Source organism: Plecotus auritus (genome assembly GCF_963455305.1).
Source record: "Plecotus auritus genome assembly, chromosome: 2".
NCBI lineage: Eukaryota > Metazoa > Chordata > Mammalia > Chiroptera > Vespertilionidae > Plecotus > Plecotus auritus.
The window spans coordinates 81807058-81832827 of NC_137771.1; the positions used below are offsets into that span (position 1 = coordinate 81807058).

At 42.2% G+C, this 25770-nt stretch overlaps 1 protein-coding gene across 5 annotated transcripts in view; it reads left to right on the forward strand.

Annotated features, from left to right (window-relative positions):
- Positions 1–434: 434 nt before the first annotated feature.
- KIF13A (kinesin family member 13A) overlaps positions 435–25770 on the forward strand; it is a 217167-nt gene continuing 191831 nt past the window's right edge. For all 5 annotated transcript variants that reach the window (XM_080658276.1, XM_080658277.1, XM_080658279.1 and 2 more), the window contains exons 1-2: positions 435–590; positions 834–924. In XM_080658276.1, the coding sequence (XP_080514402.1) occupies positions 536–590; positions 834–924 (146 nt within the window). In that variant the 5' untranslated portion in view covers positions 435–535. The remainder of the gene's footprint in view (positions 591–833; positions 925–25770) is intronic.

The window sequence follows — 25770 nt, forward strand, 5'->3', positions numbered from 1 at the left end:
GTGACAGCGGCCCTCGAAGGGGGCTCGGGTCCACGGCGGTCCCCGTGGGGCGCCGGTGCAGTCTCGGTCCGGGAGCCCCGCCCGGGGGCAGCAGGCGTCCCGCCCCGGACTCCCGCGGCCCCATCCCCGTGATCACCGGGCCCGCCGCCTCCGGAGGACGCCGCGGGCGGCCGAGTCGGGCTTCCCTGAGCCAGGGGCCCAGCGGGCGGGCGGGGCGGCGAAGATGGCGGTGCGGCCGGGCCCCCGGCGGCCGCGAGGGGCCGCGGTGCTGCGCGCTCGGCTGGGCCCGCGCGGCTAGAGAGGCGCCTGGGCCGGCGCGGCCTCCTCCCCGCCCGCGCGCCCCGCCCCGCGCCCGCCCCTCCCCGGGCTGCGGCCGTGCCCCGCGTCGCGCTCCCCCGGGATGGCCCGCGCGCCTCGGTGCTGCCTCACGGAGCTCACGGCGGAGCGGCGGTGGCCGCGCTCGGGGGGCGCGCGGCGGTGGCGGCGGCGGCGCGGCGCGTGAGGGGCCGCCTCGGGCCGCGCGGGCGCCGCCAACATGTCGGATACCAAGGTAAAAGTTGCCGTCCGGGTCCGGCCCATGAACCGACGAGGTGAGGAGCTTTCCGCGCGTTTCTGTCGGGGGTCTGGCTGGGGAGGGCGGGGGCAACTTTGGAAATTGCGGGGCGGCGGGGCTGGGCGGTGAGCGCGCAGCCGAGGCCGGGGAGCCGGGCGGAGGCGGCGCCCGCACCGGCCGTGCAGACCCGGGCGCCGGTGTCCGGCTCGGCCGCCTCCCGGGAGAGCCCGCGCCGGCGGGATGCTCGACTTTGCAGCGTTCGTGTTCCCTTTGCTTTCAGAACTGGAACTGAACACCAAGTGCGTGGTGGAGATGGAAGGGAATCAAACGGTCCTGCACCCTCCTCCTTCCAACACCAAACAGGGAGAAAGGTAACGCGGGCGCACAGAGGGCGGGAGGAGGACCTGACCTCGCAGTCTCCAAGTTTGAGCCAGGAAAATGGGAGTCTCTTTCCTATTGTTAGGGGAATTGGCTTCAAGTTTGTCGCACGCTCCTGTCTGAAGCTGTTGCAAGTCCAAGTTCCTCTCCTCCCTCCCCTCCCCGCGCCCCGTCCCCCCCCCCCCCCCCCCCCCTTCTAGAGCGGCATCGGGACGGCACCCTGGCTAGAGCTCGCACCAGTCAGCTGTGTCCCCGGCAGGCCCAAGCCTAGAGGCACCCAGACATAGAGGGGCCGGATGGGTGGGATCCTAAAGATGATTAGTCTAACAGCCACATTTTACAGATAAGAAAACTGAGGCCAGAGTGGGCAGGTGACCACTCTAAGACCTTGTTTTTCGCGGGACCCAGTGCCCCAGTTTCTTTCCACCGCTGCACTGTCTCGTTCATTTGACAGTACTTTGTGTATAACATGAGAGAGGACCCCACAATAAAACAAAACAGTCCTGTATGATCCAGGCTGAGGCCTGGACCATTTAAAATCTTTTTGGTGGTGATGTTGGGTTGAGATAATGCCTGAATGTAATATGCGAAGTTTGATTTTCAAGGAAACAAAAGTCTTGTCCTAGTTGTGTAGACACTGGGGGGAATGTTTAAAAGGGGGCTGCGTTTACCAGAGGGCAACATATTTGCATTTGAAAAGTTGTAACTGTTGGATCCTTATTAATTCTGCTCTATTCCACCCAGCAGTATGGGAAAATGCCCTAAAATAATTTAAATATTTGGCATTTTTCTGGTAAGCCCCTGAGAAGAAAAAGGTTGGAATTCATTCAATATAGCAATGCATTAGCTTACAAAATATAGAAATGAAAACCCGGGAGATTTGGCAAAATTAATTCCTCTAGGTCTAGGAGATCAGTATGAGTTTGTGTTCCTAGTCACCTGTTGACTGATGGGCTGCAACTTAGTGATTTTTGCTCTTCAAAGGTTTTCAATGGAGACTCTGAAGTAGGATTTGTTACTTTATTGCTAAAGGAAGCAGCTGCCTCCATTCTATAATCATGTGGTGTTCAGGCGCAGTTTTGCTAAATTTGGGGGAAGAAATTATCAGAATGTAAGATTTGGTGTTTGTTTTTTTTTCTTCTCTTTTGTACCAAAGCTAGCAAGTTTGCAAACATTTTGCTACCTAGAGCAGATTGTTATGGTCATAATAAATAGCTAAGTTATATTTAAAATGTTGTGTTAAATACTTTTAAGTGATAGCTGTATCCTTGGGTAATATTTTTAGATACATTTTAAATATAGTATTTTAGATACATGTTTAGCAGTGTAGTTGTATATTTCATGGTCAGTAAGTAAACTCATTGAGTACTTGAAAATATCACCACCACCACCCCCAAACTGGATGGTTTCTATTGTTTCAGAAAAAATTCTGTTGGGTGAGGTTCTTTAAAGCAGTCTGGGAAACAGGTAGAATATTCTAACTGCTATTATGTAGCTGCTGTCTCTTCTCCTTGCTGGTTCCTTGCACCTGTCCCTTGTCACTTAACCATAAGGAATGCTACTGTTAGGTACTGTTTAATGAGATGAAGTTTTATCATTTGTGGTGATATTTGTGGAATATCATTCCACATATTTATTTGTGGAATTTGGGTAGAAATTATAACTGTAGACAGTTGATTAGAAATGCTAAATAATCAGTTGATCATTTTTAGGGCTTTCATGGCCACTGCCATTACTAATCAAGATCTTTTAAGTAAAAATTTGTGGGATGCTTTTGGGATTTATCCATCTGCTTGCTTATTGGAATAGCCCCTTCTCTGAAGCTATAAGAATAGCATTGAAATATGGGTGTTCTCTTGTTCTGTTCTTCTGACAGATCTGATTCTTTGAGTGGTAGTAGGCCCTTTCTGTGGGGTTCTGCCTGGGTACCAGTCATTTAATTTACAGACCAACTGAGAGGAGTCAATACAACAGTGTTGCTTGTAGGTTAGGATTACTGTGTTGCAAGGATGGAGACACCAAATGCATTTTGATTTTCATTATGCAGCTTGGTTTCATGTTTCTCCACCAGGTTTTCCCTTAAAGCAACAGTGCATTTAAAAATAGAAACAATTCCTCCCTTGGGCTCTGGGTTGATTAATTGTGATAGTGCTTCATGTTATGTTTACAATTTATTTCTATCATTTGTTTTGGGATAGAGCTCAGGGAGAGGCAAAAATATTTCTTACCGAGAAGTCCAATATTTGAAGTATAAGAAGTACTTAAAGTAATATTGGCAAACCTGTATCAAATTGAGACGTGCCATTTTCCTGAAAATTGTAAGAAATTATGAATGTATTAGTCATAAATAGAAATTTTAAGTTATTGGGTGGAAGTTTTGAATCTCACCAGTAAAACAAGTGAGAGGGCATTGATTTCCAGGAATAGAAACAGACAGGCTTAGCTTTCATAATTTTCGCACTTTATGGAATCAAAGCCAAGACTACATGGTGAGGACTAAAAGATCACAGGGCTTCTGAGGTTAAAGATGTTTGTTTTGGTCCTGATATTCTTAGGTTTTAATACACTGCAGAGGTCCAGATTAATAGTTGATGTGTACACCATTGCTGTTCTGAAACATTAAGACGTGAATTTATTTCTTAAAATACAGTTGTATTACTATGCAGGAGACATTTATGAAGTTCAGATCATATGGCACCATACTTGGCACAGGAGATCCAAAGGTAACTATAGGCCCAGTAACTGTGGGCCTGGCAGAGGGTCTCACCTTTGAGAGACGTGGGAAAAGGGAGGAAAAATCATTAAAAAACAACATGGTAGATTATGTAGACTATACTTTTGCCCATTGCATGCACTGTATTTTTGCAAATTACGTATTTCCTCTTCAGTCTCCTCATTGAGCCTGTGAGCTCCCTGAAGGCAACTATCTTGTCCTACTTACCTTTGTGACCTGCCCCTAAGCAGCACCTGGCTCAAAGCAGGTGCTCAGCAAACACCTGTGCCGCCTAGGTTCCCAGTGTGGTGGAGCACTGAGGAGGGGCTGTGGAAGCAACCCAAGGTTTGGCACCCTGCAAAGACAGGTGGCATTTATGCTGGCCATGTGGGTGCTAATAGGGTAGCAAGAACAGGAAAAAATCCTTGTCAAATAAAGTTAAAGCATACCTTCCAGAAATTACTTCTGGGCGATTGTGTACACACACACACACACACACACACACACACACACACACAGTTCAATTCAGGAAAGGGGAATAGAATGAGAACCCCTAATTTGCCAAAATGGGTTATAGTTAAAAAATCAAAGTATAAAGAGACATATGGTGAAAAGTTTTCCGTTCTCCCCTGCTGTCACTCCTACTCTTCCCATCCCCTCACCTCTCAAAAATAAAGATAACTGCAGTCATTTGTTTTTCATGCATATTTTCAGATACACACTTATATATTGTTTATATGTATTTTAATAAATATGTGTATATATGTATGTATATATGCAGGTTTGGGCAAAGGTAGGTTTACAGTTTGATTGTGAAACACAGTTCATTCTTGTATTATTATTTATTAATTATTGTATTATTTTCCATATAACCAACTATAAATCTACTTTTCACCCACCATATATATATATATATATATATATATATATATATATATTTTTTTTTTTTTTTTTTAATTTTTTTCAATCGCCATCTAAGGGTATGTTCTTTTAAAAATTGACTTGAGAGAGAGAGGGAGGGAGGGGGAGAGAGAGAGAAAGAAAGAAACATCGATGTGAGAGAGAAACATGGATCGGCTGCTCCTGTATGCTCCCCAACTGGGAATTGAGCCTGCAACTTGGGTATGTGCCCTAATTGGGAATCGAACCCACAACCTTTGGTGTATGGGATGATGCTCCAACCAACTGAGACACAGCAGCCAGGGCCCTATCCTGTGTATTTCAATCAGTATACATAGTTGAAAGTATAAAGTAGGTCTATAATTTATAAAGGCTATGATAAAAAAATAATTCTTTTCATTTCTTTCCCCAGAAGCAGCCACATACAGCAATTTTAGCTCATTCTTTTGGAATTTCCCTTTATTTCTGAGTAACATGCTGGTAGGGCTAGTGTTTGATTTCTCTCTTTGTTCTCTTTCTATGTTCTATCCCCAGCCCACCCCAAATTCTTTCTCTTCCCCATTTTCCCAATATAGTAATTTTGGTTGCATCAGTATTTAGTGTTTACATTATTTTTTTAATATATATTTTATTAATTTTTTACAGAGAGGAAGGGAGAGGGATAGAGAGTTAGAAACATCAATGAGAGAGAAACATCCATCAGCTGCCTCCTGCACACCCCCTACTGGGGATGTGCCTGCAGCCAAGGTACATGTCCTTGACTGGAATCGAACCCGGGACCCTTCAGTCCCCAGGCCGACGCTCTATCCACTGAGCCAAACCAGTCAGGGCAGTGTTTACATTATTTGTATGACCAAATAGAACACTGTTTATAGTTGAACCACGTACCGTTCTATGGTCTCTTTTCCTATCTCTTTTCTATACAGAACTTTTTGTTTTCCCTGGAGTTAAAAATTATTTCTATTTTTTCCCTTTCCTTTAATTTGCTGCTTTTGCTATGTACTTATTCTTAATCCAGCATTTACATTATCTGCCCCTTGCCTCATTTCAGGACATTCAAACATATCAAGTACTCTCTTGATTTCATCTTCTTAGAAACATTTCTCCTTGACCCTTCTTACATGCTCCTTTATGAACTGATGGCCTTCTCTGCCTGGTTTAGCCACCTTCCTGAGGTTTCCGTCACATCATTCTGAGGATTCCCCTTATCTGTTTTCTTCGTGGAATGTCTTGTTTTTCTGTTTCCCTTTTCTTTCTTGGTTTACTGCCTCAGTTTTATAGAGCACATCCTTTACTATTTCCTGAGAAAGAGAGCTAGCTGAGGAGGTAAAGTGTTTTTGAAACCATGAAAATATCTTTGTTCTACGCATCCACCTCATTGATTGTTTGGATGGGTATCAAATTAAAGATGTTGGTTGTCCTAATGTCTTTTACCTTCAGGTGTTTCTGTTGAAAAGTCCAAAGCTATTTGGATTTCTAAACCTTGGTGTGTAGCCTAGGTTTTCCCTCTCTGAATCTTGTGGAATATTACCCCCCTACCCCCACCCCACTCACCTTTTTGTATGTGAAATTACCATAGTTGGGCCTTTTTGTCCTGGAAACTCATGTCCTTCAATTCTAAAAATAATAATAATAATAATAATCTTAAATTCTCCTGTTTATTCATTCTGTGTGTCTCCCCCCCCCCACCCCCCACACTCCCCCACAACACATTTCGATATGGAGTTAGTTTCCTGAACTGGTCATCTAATTACTTTTTATTTTTCCTTTCTACTTTTCATCTCTTGTTTTTTGTTCTACCTTCTGGGAAATTTCCTCCACTTACCTTTCAACTGTAATTTTTCTTTTCTGTGATCATGTTTTTAATTTCAAGAGCTCTCTTTTTGGTCCCTAATTTTAAAGAAGTAGCATCCTATTCTTGTTCTTTGGTTGTGGTATTTTTGCCCTCTTTCTGAGGACATTAATGATAGACTCCCCTATGTAGTTCACCCCTCTTCCTGCCCATAATGCATTGTTTTGTTTGTGTTGGTCTCTATCTTTAATGTTAAGGATCTATCTCAGGTGTAGCTATATTCAGTTGATTCTAGGTGTCTCCGGGGAAAGACTATTTATGATTTATTTTTGTGTTCTCAGTGCCTAGATTCAAGAATGCCCAGCACACAGAAAGTATTTTGTATATGATCTTTGCTATTAATTTTTTTATTTCTATTAGAAGAGTCTATCAAATTCCCTTTTTATTTAACTTTCAGCAATAGAAATAAAAATAATGATTCTCTTTAGAGCAAATGAAAATGCTAGAATTGAAGGTGGTAGCTGCCCCAGACAACTCTCAATTCATGAAGATAATTACTTCTAGTCAGTACACAAAGTTGGAAGATTTTGAAAAAATCCTATTTTTGTGTCACTATTGCAGATATTTTAGTTCAGAAATTTTTAATTAAAAATGTGTATATATGTTGGGCTGGGAAAAATTTTCAAAATGCTATCAAACTGACCAGTTTATTATCTTACCACTTAATTTGGCTTCGTCTAGCAAAATCTAGTTAGAGATAAATGTATAACTTGGATTGTTTTCAATTTTCAACAAAATTGCACATGCCATGCACTCAGAGTTTTAAGATTTACAGATACAAGTTTCTCCCAAATAGTAGGCTTTTTGAAGACCTCAGTGTTTCTCAGAGTTATTCAACCACAGTTATCTTTTCTTAAATCTTACCAGGAGCTAGAGCTGAGAAGGTGTTAATGCGTTTAATATTCTAATGAGTTTGGAGAACATTACCTAGGCTGGAAACAGAGTAGCAGAGACACCAAGACATACAGAAGTACTCAGAAAGATGATTTTGTATCTTGACAATGTAAGAAATTAAGTTTACTGACAACAGTGCTGTCAATCGAGGAAGTAATGCTAAAATTTATGTGAAAACATATTAAAACAGTCAAGAGTTTATTTAGGTGGGATCTTCTTTCCCAGGAAGATCACTCAACAAAGTATTTCTGGGAATTTAGACTTGCAAATGTAAGAAGAAAATGTGAGAAACACATAGTTGTTGGATTTATTTGGTATTTTACCACCCAACCTAGGTGGAAACTAAATAAACACAGGGGAAAAAAATTAAAGTTTTTACATCTCTAAACCTTTTTTAAAAAAATGCATAATTCTTATATTTGATTGTAGGATTTAAGTTTAAAGAAGAGAGGAGAAATCCTGGTAGACTTTCAGTATTAGAAGGACACCCAGTCCAAGCTTCATCATTTACTTGAATCTAGGCTTTATTTCATGTTACTATGAGGTGAACAGTTCAGTGAATCACTGATAAAGTAGTAGAACTGTTTTACCAAATGTTCTTGGCATGAACTTTTCACATGGAAACATAATTATTGTGTGTGTGTGTGTGTGTGTGTCTGTTTTTTATAAACTGCTTCCTTAGATACTCTGTTTTTGCACAGGTAACTATAAGAAGCATGGCAGAAATTAATGTAGGGGCAGAGCTGTCATTGATCAGCCAAGCTTAACAGATCAGTTATTCTTATTTTTCCTCTACCTTCATATTGTCTTTGTTTATATAATGCAAATATTTGCAGTTACAATTTAGTTTTGCCTTTCCTCCATTTATTTTTGTCATGCAACATAGTTTCCATAATTATATAGGGGTGGGCAAATGTAGGTCTACAGTTGTTCACATGGAAAATAATACAATAATAAATAAATAATAATATAAGAATAAACTCTGTTTTGTGTACTTATAGCTGTAAACCTACTTTGCCCACCTCTGCGATTTTAATAATTGAATAGTCTGTTGAATTTTATAATTTTTAACCATTTCTATATTTTTGGATCTTAAGGTTGTTTCTCTTAACGATTATAAATAACTGAGAGCATCCTTATGAAACTTTTTCATACTCCTTTGCTAATTGAAAGGCATTTCTTCTCAAACAAGCTTGCTAATGTAAAAACATATCTTTGAAATTTTATGGCAACATAAACTATTCTCTTTCATTACAATGGAGTTAAATGTTGGTAATTTTCAGATATAAGTATGAGATAGGTCTTAGAAAAAAATATTTTGTGTGGGCAGTAACAAGAGCAGTGGTTTTCTCAGTTGAGTGTGCATAGAATCATCTGGAGAATCCCACCTCAAAAGGTTCTATCCAGCAGGACTGGTGTGTGGCTTGAGCATTTGCATGTCTAACAAATTCCCAGGTGATGCTCTTAGCTCAGGACTAAGCTTTGAGCACCACTGGTCTAGACCAGCACTGTCCAATAGCATTGTCTATGTGATGGAAATGTTCTGTATATCTGCTGTTCAATATGGTAGTCACTAACCATACGCGAGTATTAAGCACTTGAAATGTGGCTAATGTAATCAAAGAACTGAATTTTAAATTTAATTTTCATTAATTTAAAAAGCTACATATTACAGGTGGCTACTGCATTGGACAGCATAGGCCTAGAGATGATTCTCAACCATGGTTGCATATTAGAATTACCTGGGGTGCTTTAAAAATAGGTGCCTGGGTCCCCCTTGGCCCAGAGATTCTAGCTTAATTGGGCTACAGTGCAACTTGGACTTGGGATTTTTAAGTACTTCCCATGTGTCACAGTTACTATTGTTGCTACACAGATCACCCCAAAATGTAGTGGTTTAAGACAACCACTTTCTTATGTCATGGATTCTGTGGGTCAGGAATTTGGACAGAGCAAAGTAAATATGACATATCTCTTCTCCGTAATGTCTGGGGCCTCAACTGTGAAGACTAGGAATCTGGGTGTGTAGTCATCTCAAGGCTTGACCAGGTTGACTGGCCAGGGTGACTGCTTCACATGGTTGGCACTTGATTCTCATGTGCAGCCACGGTTGAAAACCACTGGTCTAGTCTAATAAACCAGTTTTTAGCGCCCACTTAAACAAGTTGTCCTTTGGTTTATTTTACCATTTGATTGTGATCATGTATGCAAATCGTGAGAACCATTGACTTTCTCAAAATTAATGTTTGAGAGCCTCATAAAATCGGCCTAAATATTTACCTTATTAAAGGCAATTTGTGGAATTTTAACAAGGTCTTCCTGTATTAAGGGTGTGTATTGTTGTGAAAGTAACGCCTCTGAAATAAATTCTCTCCCATTTCTAGAAAAAGCCTCTTACTCCTAGCCAGGTGCATTTAATCATATAGCCTCTCCTTATTTGTTTGTACTTGAATGTCCGCAGAGGGGAAAAAAAATTACCTAAATTGTCCAGATGCAGGGGACTTGCCTATCCCTTCACCTGATACTGACGTCTTGCTTCCCAGTGGCCTGTGGACCACAGTTCCCTGTGTTAGCCCTTAAACTGTGTGGTGATACCAACCTCAGCTCCTGTACCCCCTCTGTGTAGACATGATGGCATGATGAAGTGGATAGGAAGAATGTGTGCCTCCTGGTTCGGCCTCTATCTTGGTCTGTATCCTTGAGCTAGTCATAATCCTTTTCCATCGGAGTTTCTTCATCTATAAAACGGAGAGCTACACTAGATCATCTGTTTTTTTAGGCTCTAAAGTTCAGATTTATCCCAACTGTACTTAATTGTAGAGTCAAATAGAATAAGTAGGTAACATTTATAGGGGCTGAAATGGGTTGCTTGTAATTTACTTCTTGTCAGCATGTTGGGAAAGCTGGGGAGGACAGGGTCACTGTTCTCGGCAGGCTCAGTTTGCCTGCAGTAGCTGATGAGAGAAGTGAAGGTGTCAAGTGAAATAAGACAGCCACCAGCTCCAGATACCCGAGGTCGTTATCAGCTAGCTAGGAGCCTGGGTCCTTAGACATTCTACCTGCCTCCCTCCTTCACTGGGACAGCAGCTTTCACATGTGGCTGCGGGCGCTGTGAACTTTTCAATTAGTTTTCATCATGTACCGTTGTGTTCTTTCAGGACCCAGTGATTTTTAAGCTGTTCTTGCAGGCATACAGCTGTTTTATGCAATAAGTATGTATACGTGGGGGTGGAGAAATGACATTTCCAGAGCTGTTGGCTTAAAGCTTCCTTGGGCAGCTTATTTTGTTTCTGAGCATTCTGTTCCAACTCTACCAAACTATGGTCAATCCCTAGTATGTCTGATCTTCGATGGCGAGACAACTCTGGTGTGTGTGTGTGTCCCTCTGGTTTGTGCCTTTTACCCTTTCTTTTGAAAGCAGAGTGGAGTTGTGGATTATGTGGGGTCCTTCAGAGTGTGTTCTGTAGGTGTGATGAGCTTTGGTGCTGCCAGAAGAGGCGTGAGGACAGCCTCTGGTTGCAGTTCCTTTAAGGGAAGAAGTTTGGAGCCTTGTTTTTTTAAGACAGGGAACAGGAAGGAAGCCTTTGAGTTAAAGGAAGCTCTTCCCTTTACTGTTGGCTCTTTGTGTTGTCTTGAGGAGACACTCCCTAAATTGTTACACCCACCATGAATGACCACAAATATCCATGTATCTCCAGCTGGGAGCCTCAGAAGAAAATCAGAAAGGGCAAACAGTGGTGAACTGCACAGGTGTTCTGTTGTGAGCATGGGGTAGACTTATCCCCAATTTTGGGAAGGCCATATACTGTAGTTTGAAGGCCAAACTCACATATAGTTTGTTGATCAGATTAACAAGCCTTTAAATATACTTCCATTCTGTGATTTAATGAAACAAACCCTCAGAATTGATGCTTAGTGTGTGAACATATCTATTATCCCAGCTAAGCAGAGACTGTGTAAAGGCTTTCAGCTGAACTTGCAGTTGTAACTGCCCTTTTTAAAATTGGGTAACGAACTGTTAGGGTGTTTTGTTTACTGTTGGCTCTTTGTCTTGTTTTGTGCTTTCTATCCTTAACTACTTCTATTTATATAGTTAATTAAAGCTTAGTATTCGCCATACAGATTGTAACAGGGATGTTTACATTATTACATTGAGAAAGATCCTTAAAATTACTTGTTTCTCTTGGGTAATGTTTTAAAAGTAGGGAGGAGTGTGGTAGGGAAAGCTTATCAAGATAATGGTGTTAAATTTGAGCAGCCTTATCCAGTTTTAAACATCTGCTTTTTTAATCTAGAGTTACAGTACAAATAGGTAACTTTAGCATGGTAATGCCACTTTACGTTTTTTTGAAGCCTTGAAGTGTTGCTGGCTTTGATAGAACTATGTTGCTCTCTTGAGGATGACAGCTTAGTCTGCATTTTTATGATGAATTATTCAGTGGAAATAATTTTCCAAAATTGTTGATCTACTGTTTTCTTAAGGGACTTAAAAAAAAAAAAAGTTATTTAGGCAGGTTATTAACTAGTTTTTTCCAAGGGTGACTTATTCTTCTTGTCCATTGATTGGTTCCTAGAGTTCCAAAATTTTAAAAGCCAGTAGAACAAAAAAATTGGATAAACAGAGTTTCTAACTTCTTTTAAATATGCTGAGAAGCACACTACAACAAAAACACCATTATATCTTGATACTGCATTTAATAAAGGACTCTCAACAACAGAAGGAAAGGCATATTTAGAATTAAACATTGCATACATTTAGTTTTGTAAAATATTCACCACATTGTTAATTTTATCCTTTGTTGGAAACTAATGGAAATACCATTACAGGTGACCCCTGGACTATGACATACAGTTGGATGTCCCCAGGGACTATGATGCCTAATTGGACATCAACTATTAGAGTTTTTGAGGTTCTTAGACTCCTTTAGTCCTTAAGGCCCAAGTGCTTAAAGGATTTTTTTCTTTAAAAATCAAATAGCATTCTTCTTATTTGGCGTATAATTGACTTTGTTAAATGGCAGGGTACATCTTTGCTTTTGTAGTGTGATATATTGAATTAACCTCACCAATCTATTTAACAGCCTAAATAAGCTTTAAATTTTCATAATGGTTGTGAATTACCTTGTAGCTTAGCCAGAGCTTTTACTCTCAAAGTAAGAAAATCTTTTATTTGCCTTTTACAGTGTTTCTGTGGCCATCAGTTGGGTGTGAATAACTAGTTTTGTAAGACACTGCAGGTATTGTGACAGAATGGTGTAGTAGCCAAGAGCCACTGAGTGGACTTTGGAGGCAAACTGCTCTTGTTTAAAACAGACTGTGCAGCTTATTAGCTGTGAAATGTTGGACAAGTCCCTTAACCCTTGTGTCTTGGCTTCTTTATCTGCAAAGTGGGAATAATAAAAGTTCAGACCTCATGGGTTAGGGTGTACATAGCATACACTAATCATGGATAATTTCATTCTTTTTATTACCATAGAACTCTTAAGCTCATTTACCTTAATGCCTAAAAAGAGCAATTAAAGAAAGAAGTCTCAAAATTCTAACTTTTAAGTGTTAAGAATTTTCTGATTACTTTTGATTTAAAGACTACCTTTACGATGTCAAATCAAGTACTTCACTGTCTCAGCTGACAGAACACAGGAGCACAGCTTTGCTGAGCTGGACATAATGATCATTTTTGTTGAGAAGGAAATTCTATAACAAATGTTCACCAGTTTCTGGTCATTTGGCAGTCATTCCTTTAGGTGAAGAATTTTTGTCAAGAAATTGTATATGGAATGGCTGTGAGAAGTAATTATTCTTGACAAAACATTACCATGTTTTTAAAAGTGTGTGTGCAAAGAAGGGGGCTGGTAATGGGAGGGTGCAGCAGAGCTGTGGAATAATAGCTGAAGGGGAAACTACTGCAAATAGCCTGCCTGGAATTTCACTCATTGTCCCACTCACTAACATGAGGGCTTGTTGATGGATCATAGGGATGGGCTCTAACGCCAATTCTAGAACTTCAACTCTGTTCTAGTTGTTGGGTGCTGATCTCCTTTGCTACCCTAGACATAGTACATTCTCAGTAAATGTTTGTTGTGTTTAATTATATTTCTAATGATTGGATATATGGTTTTGAGACTTTTGTTAGTGTAGAGATTCATAGGTGGACAGTACTACCTAATCATAAACTGACTTCTGAGAAAATACTGTCTGAAGCTACTAAAACATTGTGTTCAGTAATATTGGGTTGCTATACTTCATTTTTTCTTCCTGAGGCAACTGACTTTATTATCCCAGCCCCCAGGCTGGTGACTCTTGTTCTGCTTACCATATTGCAAACATGGACTCAGGGCCTCTCCATTAAAAATTCAAAATAGAGAAATATTTTCACTTGTATATCTGGTTCCCTGGCACCCTTTCCTTAAGTGGATATATTTACCCCTGAACTCTCTTTTATTTACTTATTTATTTTTTATAATCTTTTTCTTTCACATTAAGATTTGAAAAATATATTTAGGCTATTTCATAGAAACATTCTAGTTTCCTTTGAATTTACTATTTATTTTCTTTCTTTTCCATTGATTTTTAGAGAAAGTGGAAGGGAGAGGGAGAGACAGAGAGAAACGTCAGTGTGAGAGAGACATATCAATTGGTTGCCTCCCGCACGTGCCCCGACCAGGGCTGCAAATCAAACCTGCCACTGAGGTAAGTGCCTTGACCGGAGTTGAACCCAGGACCCTTCAGTCTGCAGGCCCAATGCTCTATCCGCTGAGCCAAACTGGTGAGGGCTAATATATATATATATATATATATATATATATATATTTTTTTTTTTTCCTTTTTATTGATCATAGAGGAAGAGGGAGAGAGAGATAGAAACGTCAATGATAAGAATCATTGATTGGCTGCCTCCTGCACACCCTTTACTGGGGATTAGGCCGCAACCCCGGCATGTGCCCTTGACCGGAATTGAATCCAGGACTCTTAAGTCTGCTGGCTGACACTATACACTGGGCCATACACTATACACAAACAGCTAGGGCTACTATTTATTTTCTTAGTCTTTTTCAAGAGATATATCAAGCAAACTTGCATGCATATTTATGGTATTTTTATAAATGAAAGAGATGCATTCCCTCTCAGAAATTTTGACCAATTTATCCATTTTTGTGTGTGTTTTTATGCAGAAATACACTAAAATTAAAGAGGAAGACAGAACATTTTGATATGCTAAATACTTTGTAGGTGTACATGAATGAACATGAACTGTGTGCTGTGCTTTTCTTTTTTTCTCTGCACATAAAACCTCTCCGCCAACATTCACAGCCTGCGGCCTCGTAAATAGGGAAAGTATAGGCCTGTGTTTCTCCTGTTGCCTCTCCCCGCTCTCAGCTGTGCTCTCAGAGTTTGCTGCTTTGCCCCTTGTTCCAGCCCTGAAAGCACAGAACAGGATCAGTGGTGGAGAAGGGGGGGATTATGGGAAGGGAACAGGCCTGGCCCCTGAGCACCAACATCCTGACTGCCCCGTCCCCCTTCCCCCAAGCAGCCTTGAAGTCAGTGGTAGGGCAAGATGGGGGGGGGGGGTCGGGTGAATATTTTTAAATGTCTGAGGTATGTATGTATTAGATATCTTCAGTTTTAAATTGGAAAGATAAAGCCTTTTACTTGATTAGCCAGCCTTCGTGATTATACAGCTGTTACTCCGCATGTACCAGAAAAGTGTCATTCCAGGTCTGACACTGAGTGCAGAGGAACGTTTTTATTTCAGGATTCTGAGAGGATCGAATGGCAACTTGAAAGTAACTAGATTTCAGATCAGTTATGTGCTCACAGCAATTTGCCAGCTTCAATGACCAGGTTTTTGGTTTAAAAAAATTTTTTTAATCCAGTCTTTGACTTAAACGTCTGGATCCTGGCTAGCCCCCATGGTGGGTGTCAATAACAAGGAACTTCTCCCTAAGCCTCTTATTTAGTGAACTAGTGGCCCAGGGCACGAGATTTGTGCACATTAAAAGGGGATTAATTAGAGGAAATAATTTAATATTGCTATTTGCCCTTTCTCTATAATAGAGGTGTCAGAGATGAAAGAAAATTAGTAAAATGTATATGAAAACTTTCCTCCTGTCAGAGTCTGGGGCACACCACGGGACCCAGAGTCAAGTCCCCACCCACCCACATGCGCCTCAAAATCGAGTGAGACCCAGACCTGCCGGCCCCTGCCCCCATTGGTCTAGATCCAGACCTGGCCAGTCCCACCCTTGTCAAGCCCTGCAGGCAGGGGACGTAGCCTCAGGTCCCCTGGCCCAGCGCCAGAATGGCGGGCGTGGCCTGAGGTCCCCCAGCCCAGACCGGGGTGGGGGGCATGCCTTGAGGTCCCCCGTCAAGCCCCACTGGCAGGGGGGTGCAGCCTCAGGTCCCCTGTCAAGCCCTGCTGGGTGGGGAGCATGGCCTGAGGTCCCCTGTCAAGCCCTGCCAGGCAGGGGGACGCAGCCTCAGTTTCCCTAGCCTGGCACTGGGAGGGGGGCACAGCCTTAGGTCCCCTGTCAAGCCCCACCGGCAGGGGGGTGCAGCCTCAGGTCCCCTGTCAAGCCCTGCTGGGTGGGGGGCGCAGCCTGAGTTCCCCCGACCAGCACTGGGGGTGCACCTTGAGGTCCCCTGTCAAGCCCCGCCAGGCAGGAGGGCGCAGCCTCAGGTCCCCTGGCCCGGTGCTTGGGCGGGGGGTGCGGCCTGAGGTCCCCCGGCCTGGTGCTGGGGCAGGGTGAGCAGCCTGAGGTTCCCTAGCCCAGCACCAGGACGGGAAGCACACCTTGAGGTCCCCATCAAGCCCCACCAGGTGGGGGGCGTGGCCTGAAGTCCCTTAGCCTGGTGCCAAGGTAGGAGGCTCAGCCTGAGGTCCCCTGTCAAGCCCCACGGGGGTGGGGGAGGGCATAGCCTCAGGTCCCTGCTGATTGCTTGTTAAGGCTCCCTATGGGAACTTGGCCTCAGCTGTGGGTGTAGCCATCTTTGTGTCCGAGTGATGGTTAATTAGCATATCCCCTCTTTATTAGATGGGATTCTTTCTAGGGATTCAGTGATAGGCTCTGGTTAGAGTGCTGAGCAGAAGTAGGTTTTAGCCATCGACAAGCCGTGAATCCTTTCTCCTTATTCTGGTGCCCTTCCTCCATTCGTGTGGCCAAAGCCTGCTGCCGGGAATAGAGACTAACAGAAGTGCTCAGAAGGCTGGCTCGTTCACAGGTGTGTGCTGAGATGGGCTGCTGTGAAAATGTAAGCACGTTGGTGTTTTTCCTCCCTGCTAGTTCTGTATTTTATCTACTTTATGTTATAAAAGAGCTAACAGAACTTTTACTATACATAGACTTGTAATGGTAGGTGGCTAATCAAAATTAATAATCTTGTTTTTACTTTTTATTGAATTTATAGGGGTGACCTTTGCTAATAAAATTTTACAGGTGTCAGGTGTACAGTTCTACAACGCGTCATCTGTGTATTGTATTGTATGTTCACCAGCCTGCAGATTGGCTCTTCGTCTGCTTTAGAGTTGGACAAGTAGCAGAGATGTGGTATTTGGGGGAGGACTGAAAACTCCTGTTCGAATTTGAACATGTGGAAACTTAAACCAAAGCTACCTTTTTCAAAAGCATCTCCTCCTCTATTTCACCAAGCCCTTGAGTAGAATAAGGCAGTTTTAGAGGAATTTTGTTTCTTGCAGTGTTTGCAGTGCAAGATGCCTGCAGGCCAGAGCCTCGCAGTCCTGTGCATGAAGGCCTTTGCTTCACGGCTGTCCCAGAGGTGCTCTGTGCCGCTGGGACCTCCCAGGCTGCCCCTTTGGCCAGTGAGGTGGGGTTGAGAGAAGCTGTAGTTTAGGAGCTGATGTGCCTTTTGGGGCCTATAAATTGGGGGGAAATAATAATGCTTCCTACTTCCAGTTTTCTGAAAATCTGTTTCTCATGAGAGCTGTTCAGTTGCTTGTGGATTCTCGCTTGCATAATGTGGCCCTTTAATAAAGACTTCTCATAGCTTAGCAGGGTATTACATCAGTGCACACAGCCACGTGGTGCGAGAGTCATGACTGTCCGTGACCCTGTGTGACCGTTGTTAGTGGGGCCGAAGCCCTGGCCAGTGTCTGGTGCCACCTGCTCTGGGCACTGTTTCGTGGAGGGCCGTACTCAGTGAAAACTGCCTGACATCTCACACGCTCTGACTGGGAGGCAGAGAGATGCCAGCAGGGCTCTGGGCTGCTTTGCACCAACTCAGTGAACGATCTTTAGGGTACGTCAGCTTTAGAACTCAAAGCACTTGTTTCTCATTTTGGCCAGGCTGCAGCCTCAATATTGGACTATACTTTTGGGAAGGAGCTTGATATTTTATTTAATAAACGGTCCATTCTTGTTTGCTTCCATTGGCACTTGAGGAGCTCTGTGGAGAGTGAAGAGGAGATAGAGCACATACAGGAAACTTTGTCCGCGTACACCTCCCAGCTGATCCCCGTGGTAGGGCAGGCACAGCTGGGCAGCTGTGCTCTGAGCCGTGGGTCTGTGAAGACATGTTCCAGGCTTCTGGTCCTTCACTCGTTTCTAGAGTGTTTTACAGGTTAGAGGAACAGCTGACTGTGAATGTTTTGTTAGTGTGTGCATGTATGAACACTTTTATGTAGCTTATCTACAAGCAGAATGATACTCATAAAGTGCTTTGGCATTTAGTCACTGACGGTTCATTATAGCTCTCTGAGTTTAGTCATAGAGTAATGAGTAAACGTTTCCAAGTATCTGAATGGAAGATAATAACCAACTCCATGTCCCTGAAGAATTTGTACAAATGGCTCAGCACCTTTTCTAGACTATAAACTCGAGAGCAGAGCCCCTGGTCTTATTTATCTTGTTTCTTCCTTACTTCTTTCCCCCAGTAGCTGGCACGTGCCTGTACATAGTAGATGTCCTCGCATGTTTGTGATTGGATACTATGAAAGGTGTGGATATGCATTTTATGCCCTGGTGCGGCGAGTCTGTGGGGGGAGTGTTATTATTTGATCCTGAGGCTGTATCCTTCACACCACTTGTGGTTCTACCGCTTCTAGACTGGGCCTTACGAGACCTTTAATTTCTGCTTTAGATTATTACATAATGACAGGCTGTGCACTGTGGTGTGGGTTTTTTGGGTAAGACAGTAGAAATATAGGTCTGGCCTCTTACAACTTTGACTACCACTGCCTGGGGCTGCATGCAGAGGTCATCTCTGTTAGCACACTTAGGATAAATAGAGGTCGATCCAGCTGAGGGCTTGCCAGGCTTTGACAAAGTTTACATTTTTAATGTTTGCTGCACAACCTGCATAGCAGCCTCAGCAGCAAGTCAGTGGAAGAGAATTCTGTTGTAGGCAACGCCATGACCTTAGGCATGTTTCACTTCCTATAGTGCCAGAGCTGTTGTCTGCCCCAGAGTGGGGTGTTCCCAGCCTAATGTGGTTGGTCTTGATGTGAGTGAGATTATGGGAAGTTTTTCCTCCATCTGTCATGGACAGAGAGGGGTGGAGGTACAGAGTTGGGAGAAAGGGAAGATATTAGTGTGGTGCCTGTAAACCTGGGACAGCTCCCTGAGTGGCAGGGGCTGCTGGCCTGCTTACTCTTCTTTCTGCTGGTGGGTAAGGGCACTTCTCATTCTCTGGTTCCTAAATGGCAGATAGGAGGATGCTCCATCTTCTGCTTGCCCTTGTCGCAGGTGTTACTTTTTTTTTTTTTTTTTTTAACTAAAACACGGAGGTCAAATGATGCTCTTGAGTATGTCAGTCCCTCAGGGGTACTAAGGGTGGTAGGAAATTCATAGCATGCTGTTCAAGAATGCACATTGGAATGAAGTCACATGAGAATGGCATTCGACAGGGATAGCTTTGAGCCCGTTTTAATTTATATTTTTAAGTAAGCCATTGCAGACTTTAGTCTTTATTAAAACTGTACAGACTTTATTAAATAAGCCATTACAAATTTTATTTAATAAGCACCTTATTAACAAGCTATTTTTGATAACAGTTACCAACAGTTACCAAACGTTAAGGAGTTATAGTACCATGGCTGAGCCTTGATGGTTCAGAAATCAGAGCAGAAAGGCAGAAGACTCAGTGGCCAAGAGCAGGAGAAAACTCACGCTGCAGGTCTTACCTGCAGGGGATGAGAGATGGGCAGCAGCTGATAGGAAGTGGTTGCTAATAGCAGTCTGTCTGGTGGGTTTTTCATGACTCTGGAGATAACCCAGCATCTTGACTCCCGGAACCTACAGCCCCAGAAAGGCTTTGGATAATGTTCTCTGCGTTGGACAAGTTTAGTTTTCCAATCCCTGAGCAGTTGAGTATAAGAGGGTCCCTACTGTCTTTCTTTCTTCACAACACTTTAAAAATGATAAAATAACAAATAAAACTGTTCTATTATTTTAATCCAAGGGTCTGTGTGACTGACTTTTTAGGAATGCAGCTAACTTTTGCTGGCTCAAGTTCTCTTTATGCAAGTGAAGTGAGAGGCATATATCCTATCTTCTCTTTTTGAAATCTCCAATAACTTTTTAACATAGAATTTTTCCTAATTATAAAAGTGATGCCCATTCACTGTTAAACAACTTAGAAAATGTAGGATGTTAGAAATCAAATAAAATTTGCTCATAATCTCTTAACATTTTGATGCCTTTCCCTTTTTCTATGCATGATATTTTATACTGCTTGGATGAAGAACTTATTTCTTAAGGTTATGAAAACACAGCAGTTGCATAAAGCCTCTAGGCTGTAACACTATCTAAAAATTTAGAATACTAAGTTCAGTAAAGCATTGGTCCAACTCAAAATTCTGTCTCATTGATTTTGTTTGTTTGTTTGTTTGGTTTTATCTTTAATCTCTCCCTTCGTCAAAGTTTTCCTTTTCTTAGTCTGCCTTTCCCCTGAGAAAGTGCTCAGTACAAAAAGGGAACAGAATGTTCACTAGCCAAGATAGATCCCGCTGGCATGTTTAGAATTTTCCTTCCCCATTGCTGAAGTGGTGTGAGGAGGCTCCTTGGGTGTGAATGTTGGCACCTGGTCTTACTAATTGGGTGGTCTCAACAAGCTGCTTAATTTCACTGTACCTAATTTCTTGCACATGGTAAATAAGTGTTAGCTATTTTTATTCATATATTATTATTACTACTAGAGGCCCAGTGTGCGAATTCGCCCTCAGCCTGGCCTGTGCCCTCTCGCAATCCGGTACCCCTCAGGGGCTGGGGATCGGGGTGAAACCGGCAGTCCCACATTGCACCAGGAGATGTAGTAGTGCACGAAGCGGCAGGTGGGCCGGGGAGGAGCCCGAGCCCGGGCTGGGCGCCATGCAGCTCCCCACTGCGCTGCTCCCTACTGCACCTGCTGCAGCCACTCAGTATCACTGCCTCAGAGGCAAGAGAGGCTCATGCCGCCGCAGCTGCACTCGCCAGCCATGAGCCCTGGGTCTGGTGCCCGTCAGCCAGCTGAGTGGCATTCCTGCTGTGGGAGCACACTGACCACCAGGGAGCAGCTCCTACATTGAGCATCTGCCCCTGGTGGTCAGTGTGCATCATAGCGACTGGTCGACTGGTCGTTCAGTCGTTCGGTTGCTTAGACTTTTATATATAGAGATTAATGCAGTAGTAAAAACCACAGACGGAGGGATGGTGCTGAAGTAGTATGATGCACAATGATGATTAGAACAATACTGATAATGTCTCAGATTATCTGATGGGAAGAGTACAGTCAAGGGAATCTGTGCCCAATCTATGCTGAAACAATCAAGCATTGTGTCCTCTTTGAATTAGACCTAGTAGACACTTGTTATTTACACCCTCCTTTTCTGTAAATGCTCAAATTGCCACATCTTTATTAGTGAGCATCTTAATTTTGTTCTTTCACATGCTCATCAGAACTTTTGAAAGTGTACTTACGTCTGGCAAAAGTGCTCCAGAATAATGAATACTTACTTTTCAGTATATAACTTTGTTGGGTTTTTTTTATGTGTGTGGGAAACATTAGAGACAGATTCTAAGGTGTATACTAGGTCATTTCTTATGAGGACTAAAGTTTCTATGTTAGGTCTCTTCAGAGATGGAATTATAAAGATACGTGCACAATTTTTATGAGTTGATATTGATAACTTTCATTTTAACTTTACCCTTTCTTACACCTACTTATTTGAAAGTTTTTAATCTCAAAAATCGTACTTTTTAATTTGATGAGCATGTGGTTATTCCTTAATCTAAAATTATGACCAAAATGCATGCCTTATCTATGACCACAAAGATAAAGTAAAACAATGAGGTCCATATCAACCCTGATAATAAAGCTACTGGATAAGTCATAAGATTTAACATCACCTATGTCTTCAGTGGCTGTGTTCGGAAAACATCTCACTAATGAAGCATAGTTGCATTACTTTGTTTTGAGTCACTTGTAATAAATTTTTTTCCTTCCTGCTTCTAAAAAGAGAATGGAACTTTTGACTCAGTAAAAGTTATGTGAAAGTTTGTAAGGATCAGAGAACCATTTTCTATGTTTAAACTCCGAGTTTCTCCCAATTGTTGAAATATTGGCCAATAAAACGGTCTTTAGGAAATTTGAATTAAATAGAACAAAATCCTTATTCTTGCATGGCCAGTGTGAGTCAGTGGTTGAGCGTCGACCTATGAACCAGGAAGTCACACTTTGATTTCCGGGTGGCAGGCTCGATCCCCAATAGGAGGGAGTGCAGGAGGCAGCTAGTCAGTGATTCTCTCTCATCATTGATGTTCCTATCTCTCTCTCCCTCTTTCTTCCTACAATTTTTCATATTTGAATACTATACTCAGATGGTCAAATTTTGGATGGTTTGTATGGCTTTTATGGATCTGGGATAAAAGCAAGCCAACTTTGAAGCTCCACAAGTGGCAATAAACTAAGCCCACTAAATATTTGACAGGCTAGTATTATTTTGGTCCAATTTTACATGTTATCAACAAAAATCCCTTAAACTTCTGGGTTTCTCTTCAAGAAAGCAGCACCAGTATATAATTTGACAGCATTCCACTTATATTTTCCTTCTTAATATAATACTGAAATTTTCTGCTGTTTTTATGAATTTGATATATTTGTGCTTTATCCATTGATTGGGTTCAGTACTTTTTCTTTGCTTTTTTTTACATTTGAGGGCAATAGGGAATAAGGTTCAGTTTCTTGAATGTAAATTTTTGAGAACCAACGGCAAGATTTATTAAAACATCTTTTTTAGGCCAACGAATGATCCTAGCTTCAAAAAGTAGAGAAAAATGACTTATTTGAATATCATTTGCATTGTATCTCCCATTCTTCAAGTGTGTTTTGTAAGAATTAATGAGGTGGCTACAATATGAACAGCTAAAAGAAAAGCAATAGAGTCAGTGGAATAATTGGTTCCTGGATAATACTCTTTAAAACCAACTTAATGGAGGTATAATTTACCTACAACAAAATGCACCCATTTTAAGTGTATATCTTCTTGAGTTTTTATGATGGTATACACTGTGTAACCACCACCATTACAATATAGAACATTTCCATCACCCAGATTGCTCTCTTGGGGCCTTTTGTAGTCATTGGTAATACACGTTTTTCAAACTGTAAAACCTTCCCTCCCCATGTTCCTCACTTGACACTCTTGCTCCCTCGCTACCCCATTTCTGTTGGTCACAATGTTGAAAGGGAAGCAAACGCCTTTGATGCCTAGATGCAGTGATTACATGGGATTAAGGATTGTCCTTGTGAATTTTAACGTGACTGTGTAGTAGGAGAGGATAGACAGACCTTCGATCTAACCATTTGAATCATGCATATATGTTAGACACTTTGGGGCTGGCTGATAATGTGAGCTTCATTCTACTCATTGTCATTAATAAGCCAGAACTAATTGGAGAAATAGAATCTGAGTCAAGCATGAGGACAATTCCAATTGAATGGAAAAGGATTGATTGGCCCTAGGCCTAGCCGGTTACTCATAGTTAGAGCGTCAGCCCGGGCTCGAAGGGTTGCACATTTGATTCTGGTCAAGGGCACATAAATTGATTGCAGTCTCTACCCCAGGTGGGTGTGTGTGGGAGGCAACCAATTGATGTTTCTCTCTCTGTGTTGTCTCTCCCCCTCCCTTCCACTCTCTCTAGAAAAAAAAAATCGATGAAAAAAATATCCTTGGGTGAAGATTAACAAAAAACAAAAAGAAAAGTGTTGATTGGCCGTGTTATACCTCCAACATCTGGAGGCCCTAAGGAGTGAGAGAGAGGACCACTGGGAATTTGTCAGGACAGAATAGACAAAACAGTCATGCCTGGCTCTGTGGCCCAGCTGCTTTAGTGTGCCTGTCATTGACCTCCAGACTCAGGCAGACACTTGCTATGCCCACACCAGCATCAACTATTCCCCTAGGGTGGGCCTGTGCCTGGCTCCTGCAGCTTCCTGGCCGTCCTCATCCCTGTGGCCCGGGTCCTCTGTTTTTTTGCCTCTGTTGCCAGGTGCTTTCACGTTTCTTTCCTAGGCTCTTTTCTTTAATGGCCTCCTTTGTGGTTTACTGCTTGCTTCTCTCCTGTGTTTTAGTCTTTGCAAGAAAAGCTTGACCTGTTAAGGTTGTTTCAAGTCTGTTCTTCAATTTATTACCGTATTTTCACTGAATCTAAAATAGTATTGATTATAAGATACATCATGTCGTATTTAGGTGCCACAAAAGAAAGAAACTGTTGCTAATTGGGCCATTAAACCTTGATTGTAAGATGTATCCTAATTCCAAAATATTAAAATGTCGATGAAAGAGCGTATCATGAACCAAACACTGAGTGCTCCAGAGTATAGATTGGAGCAAAGGGCTTAGAGGAGGATATCCAGGGTGAAGGGAGAATAAGAGAGGTTGTTTGAAACCAGGGTAAGACACCCAGTGTTCACGGTAAGGTCCATGTACTGCTGGAGGTGGACCTTATTTTAGGCTGGATGATCCTAGAAGCCCATGCAAAGAGGAAGACACTGTCAGTTATATGATCATATTATACAAAGCAAATAACACTATCAGTTATTTGTACTCAAAAAGAACGTAGCTATTCTTGTTACTAAGCCCTGGATGAAACATCTCCTTCTCTTTACAGTATCATTTAGTAAATAAGATCCTCAACAATATCTTTTCGGTAAATACAGTCTCTCCCCCCCCCCCCCCCCGCGTTGTTGAGATATAATTGACATATAACATATGTAAGTTTAAGGTTTATGTGTTGATTTGATACACTTTATATATTACAAAATGATCATTACCATAGTGTTAGCTAACACTCCATCAGGTTACATGATTACCATTTCCTCTTTGTGGTGAGAACATTTAAGACCTCTCTTAGCAACTTTCAGGTATCCTATATAATAAAACCCTAATATGCAAATCTACCGAAAGGCAGAACGACTGGTCATTATGACGTGCACTGACCACCAGGGGGCAGACGCTCAACACAGGAGCTGCCCCCTGGTGGTCAGTGCACTCCCACAGGGGGAACACCACTCAGCCAGAAGCTGGCTCACAGCTGGAGAGCGCAGCGGCGGTGGCGGGAGCCTCTCCTGCCTCCGGACAGCGCTAAGGACCCCTCGGGGGATGTCCACCAAGGGGTCCTGGACTGCGAGAAGGCACAGGCCGGACTGAGGGGACCCCCTCCCCAGTGCACGAATAATATAATATTTTTTTCTTTTTTATTCTTTATTGATTAAGGTATTACAAATGTGTCTTTATCCCCCCATTGCCCCTCCCCACCCCCTAGCCCAGTCCTGCCTCACCCTCACCCACTATTGTCTGTGTCCACCGCTTATGCTTATATGCATGCATACAAGTCCTTTGATTGATCTCTTCCCCCTTACCCCCACCCTCCCCTAAATTCCCTCTGAGGTTTGAGCATCTGATCAATGCTTCTCTGTCTCTAGATCTGTTTTTGTTCATCAGTTTATGTTGTTCATTATAATCCACAAATGAGTGAGATCATGTGATATTTATCTTTCTCTGACTGACTTATTTCACTTAGTATAATGCTCTCCAGGTCCATCCATGCTGTTGCAAATGGTAGGAGTTCCTTCCTTTTTACAGCAGCATAGTATTCCATTGTATAGATGTGCCACAGTTTTTTAATTTTAATCCACTCATCTGCTGATGGGCACTTAGGCTGATTCCAAATTTTAGCTATTGTAAATTGTGCTGCTATGAACATAGGGGTGCATATATCCTTTCTGATTGGAGTTTTTAGTTTCTTGGAATATATTCCTAGAAGTAGGATTATTGGATAATATTTTTAATTGTCATTATCATATTGGGCATTAGACCCCAGAACTTTAAATATAATTGATTGGTCTGTTTTGTCTATGTAATTTATGGTCATTAGTTGGTAAAATATTGTAAGTGCAGCTTGCCTTTCATGTTCTGGCCTAATTCAGGGATAATATAAAAAGCTTAAAATATGCTTGGTGCTTGTTGGGCTAATTAGGTGGTGGTTT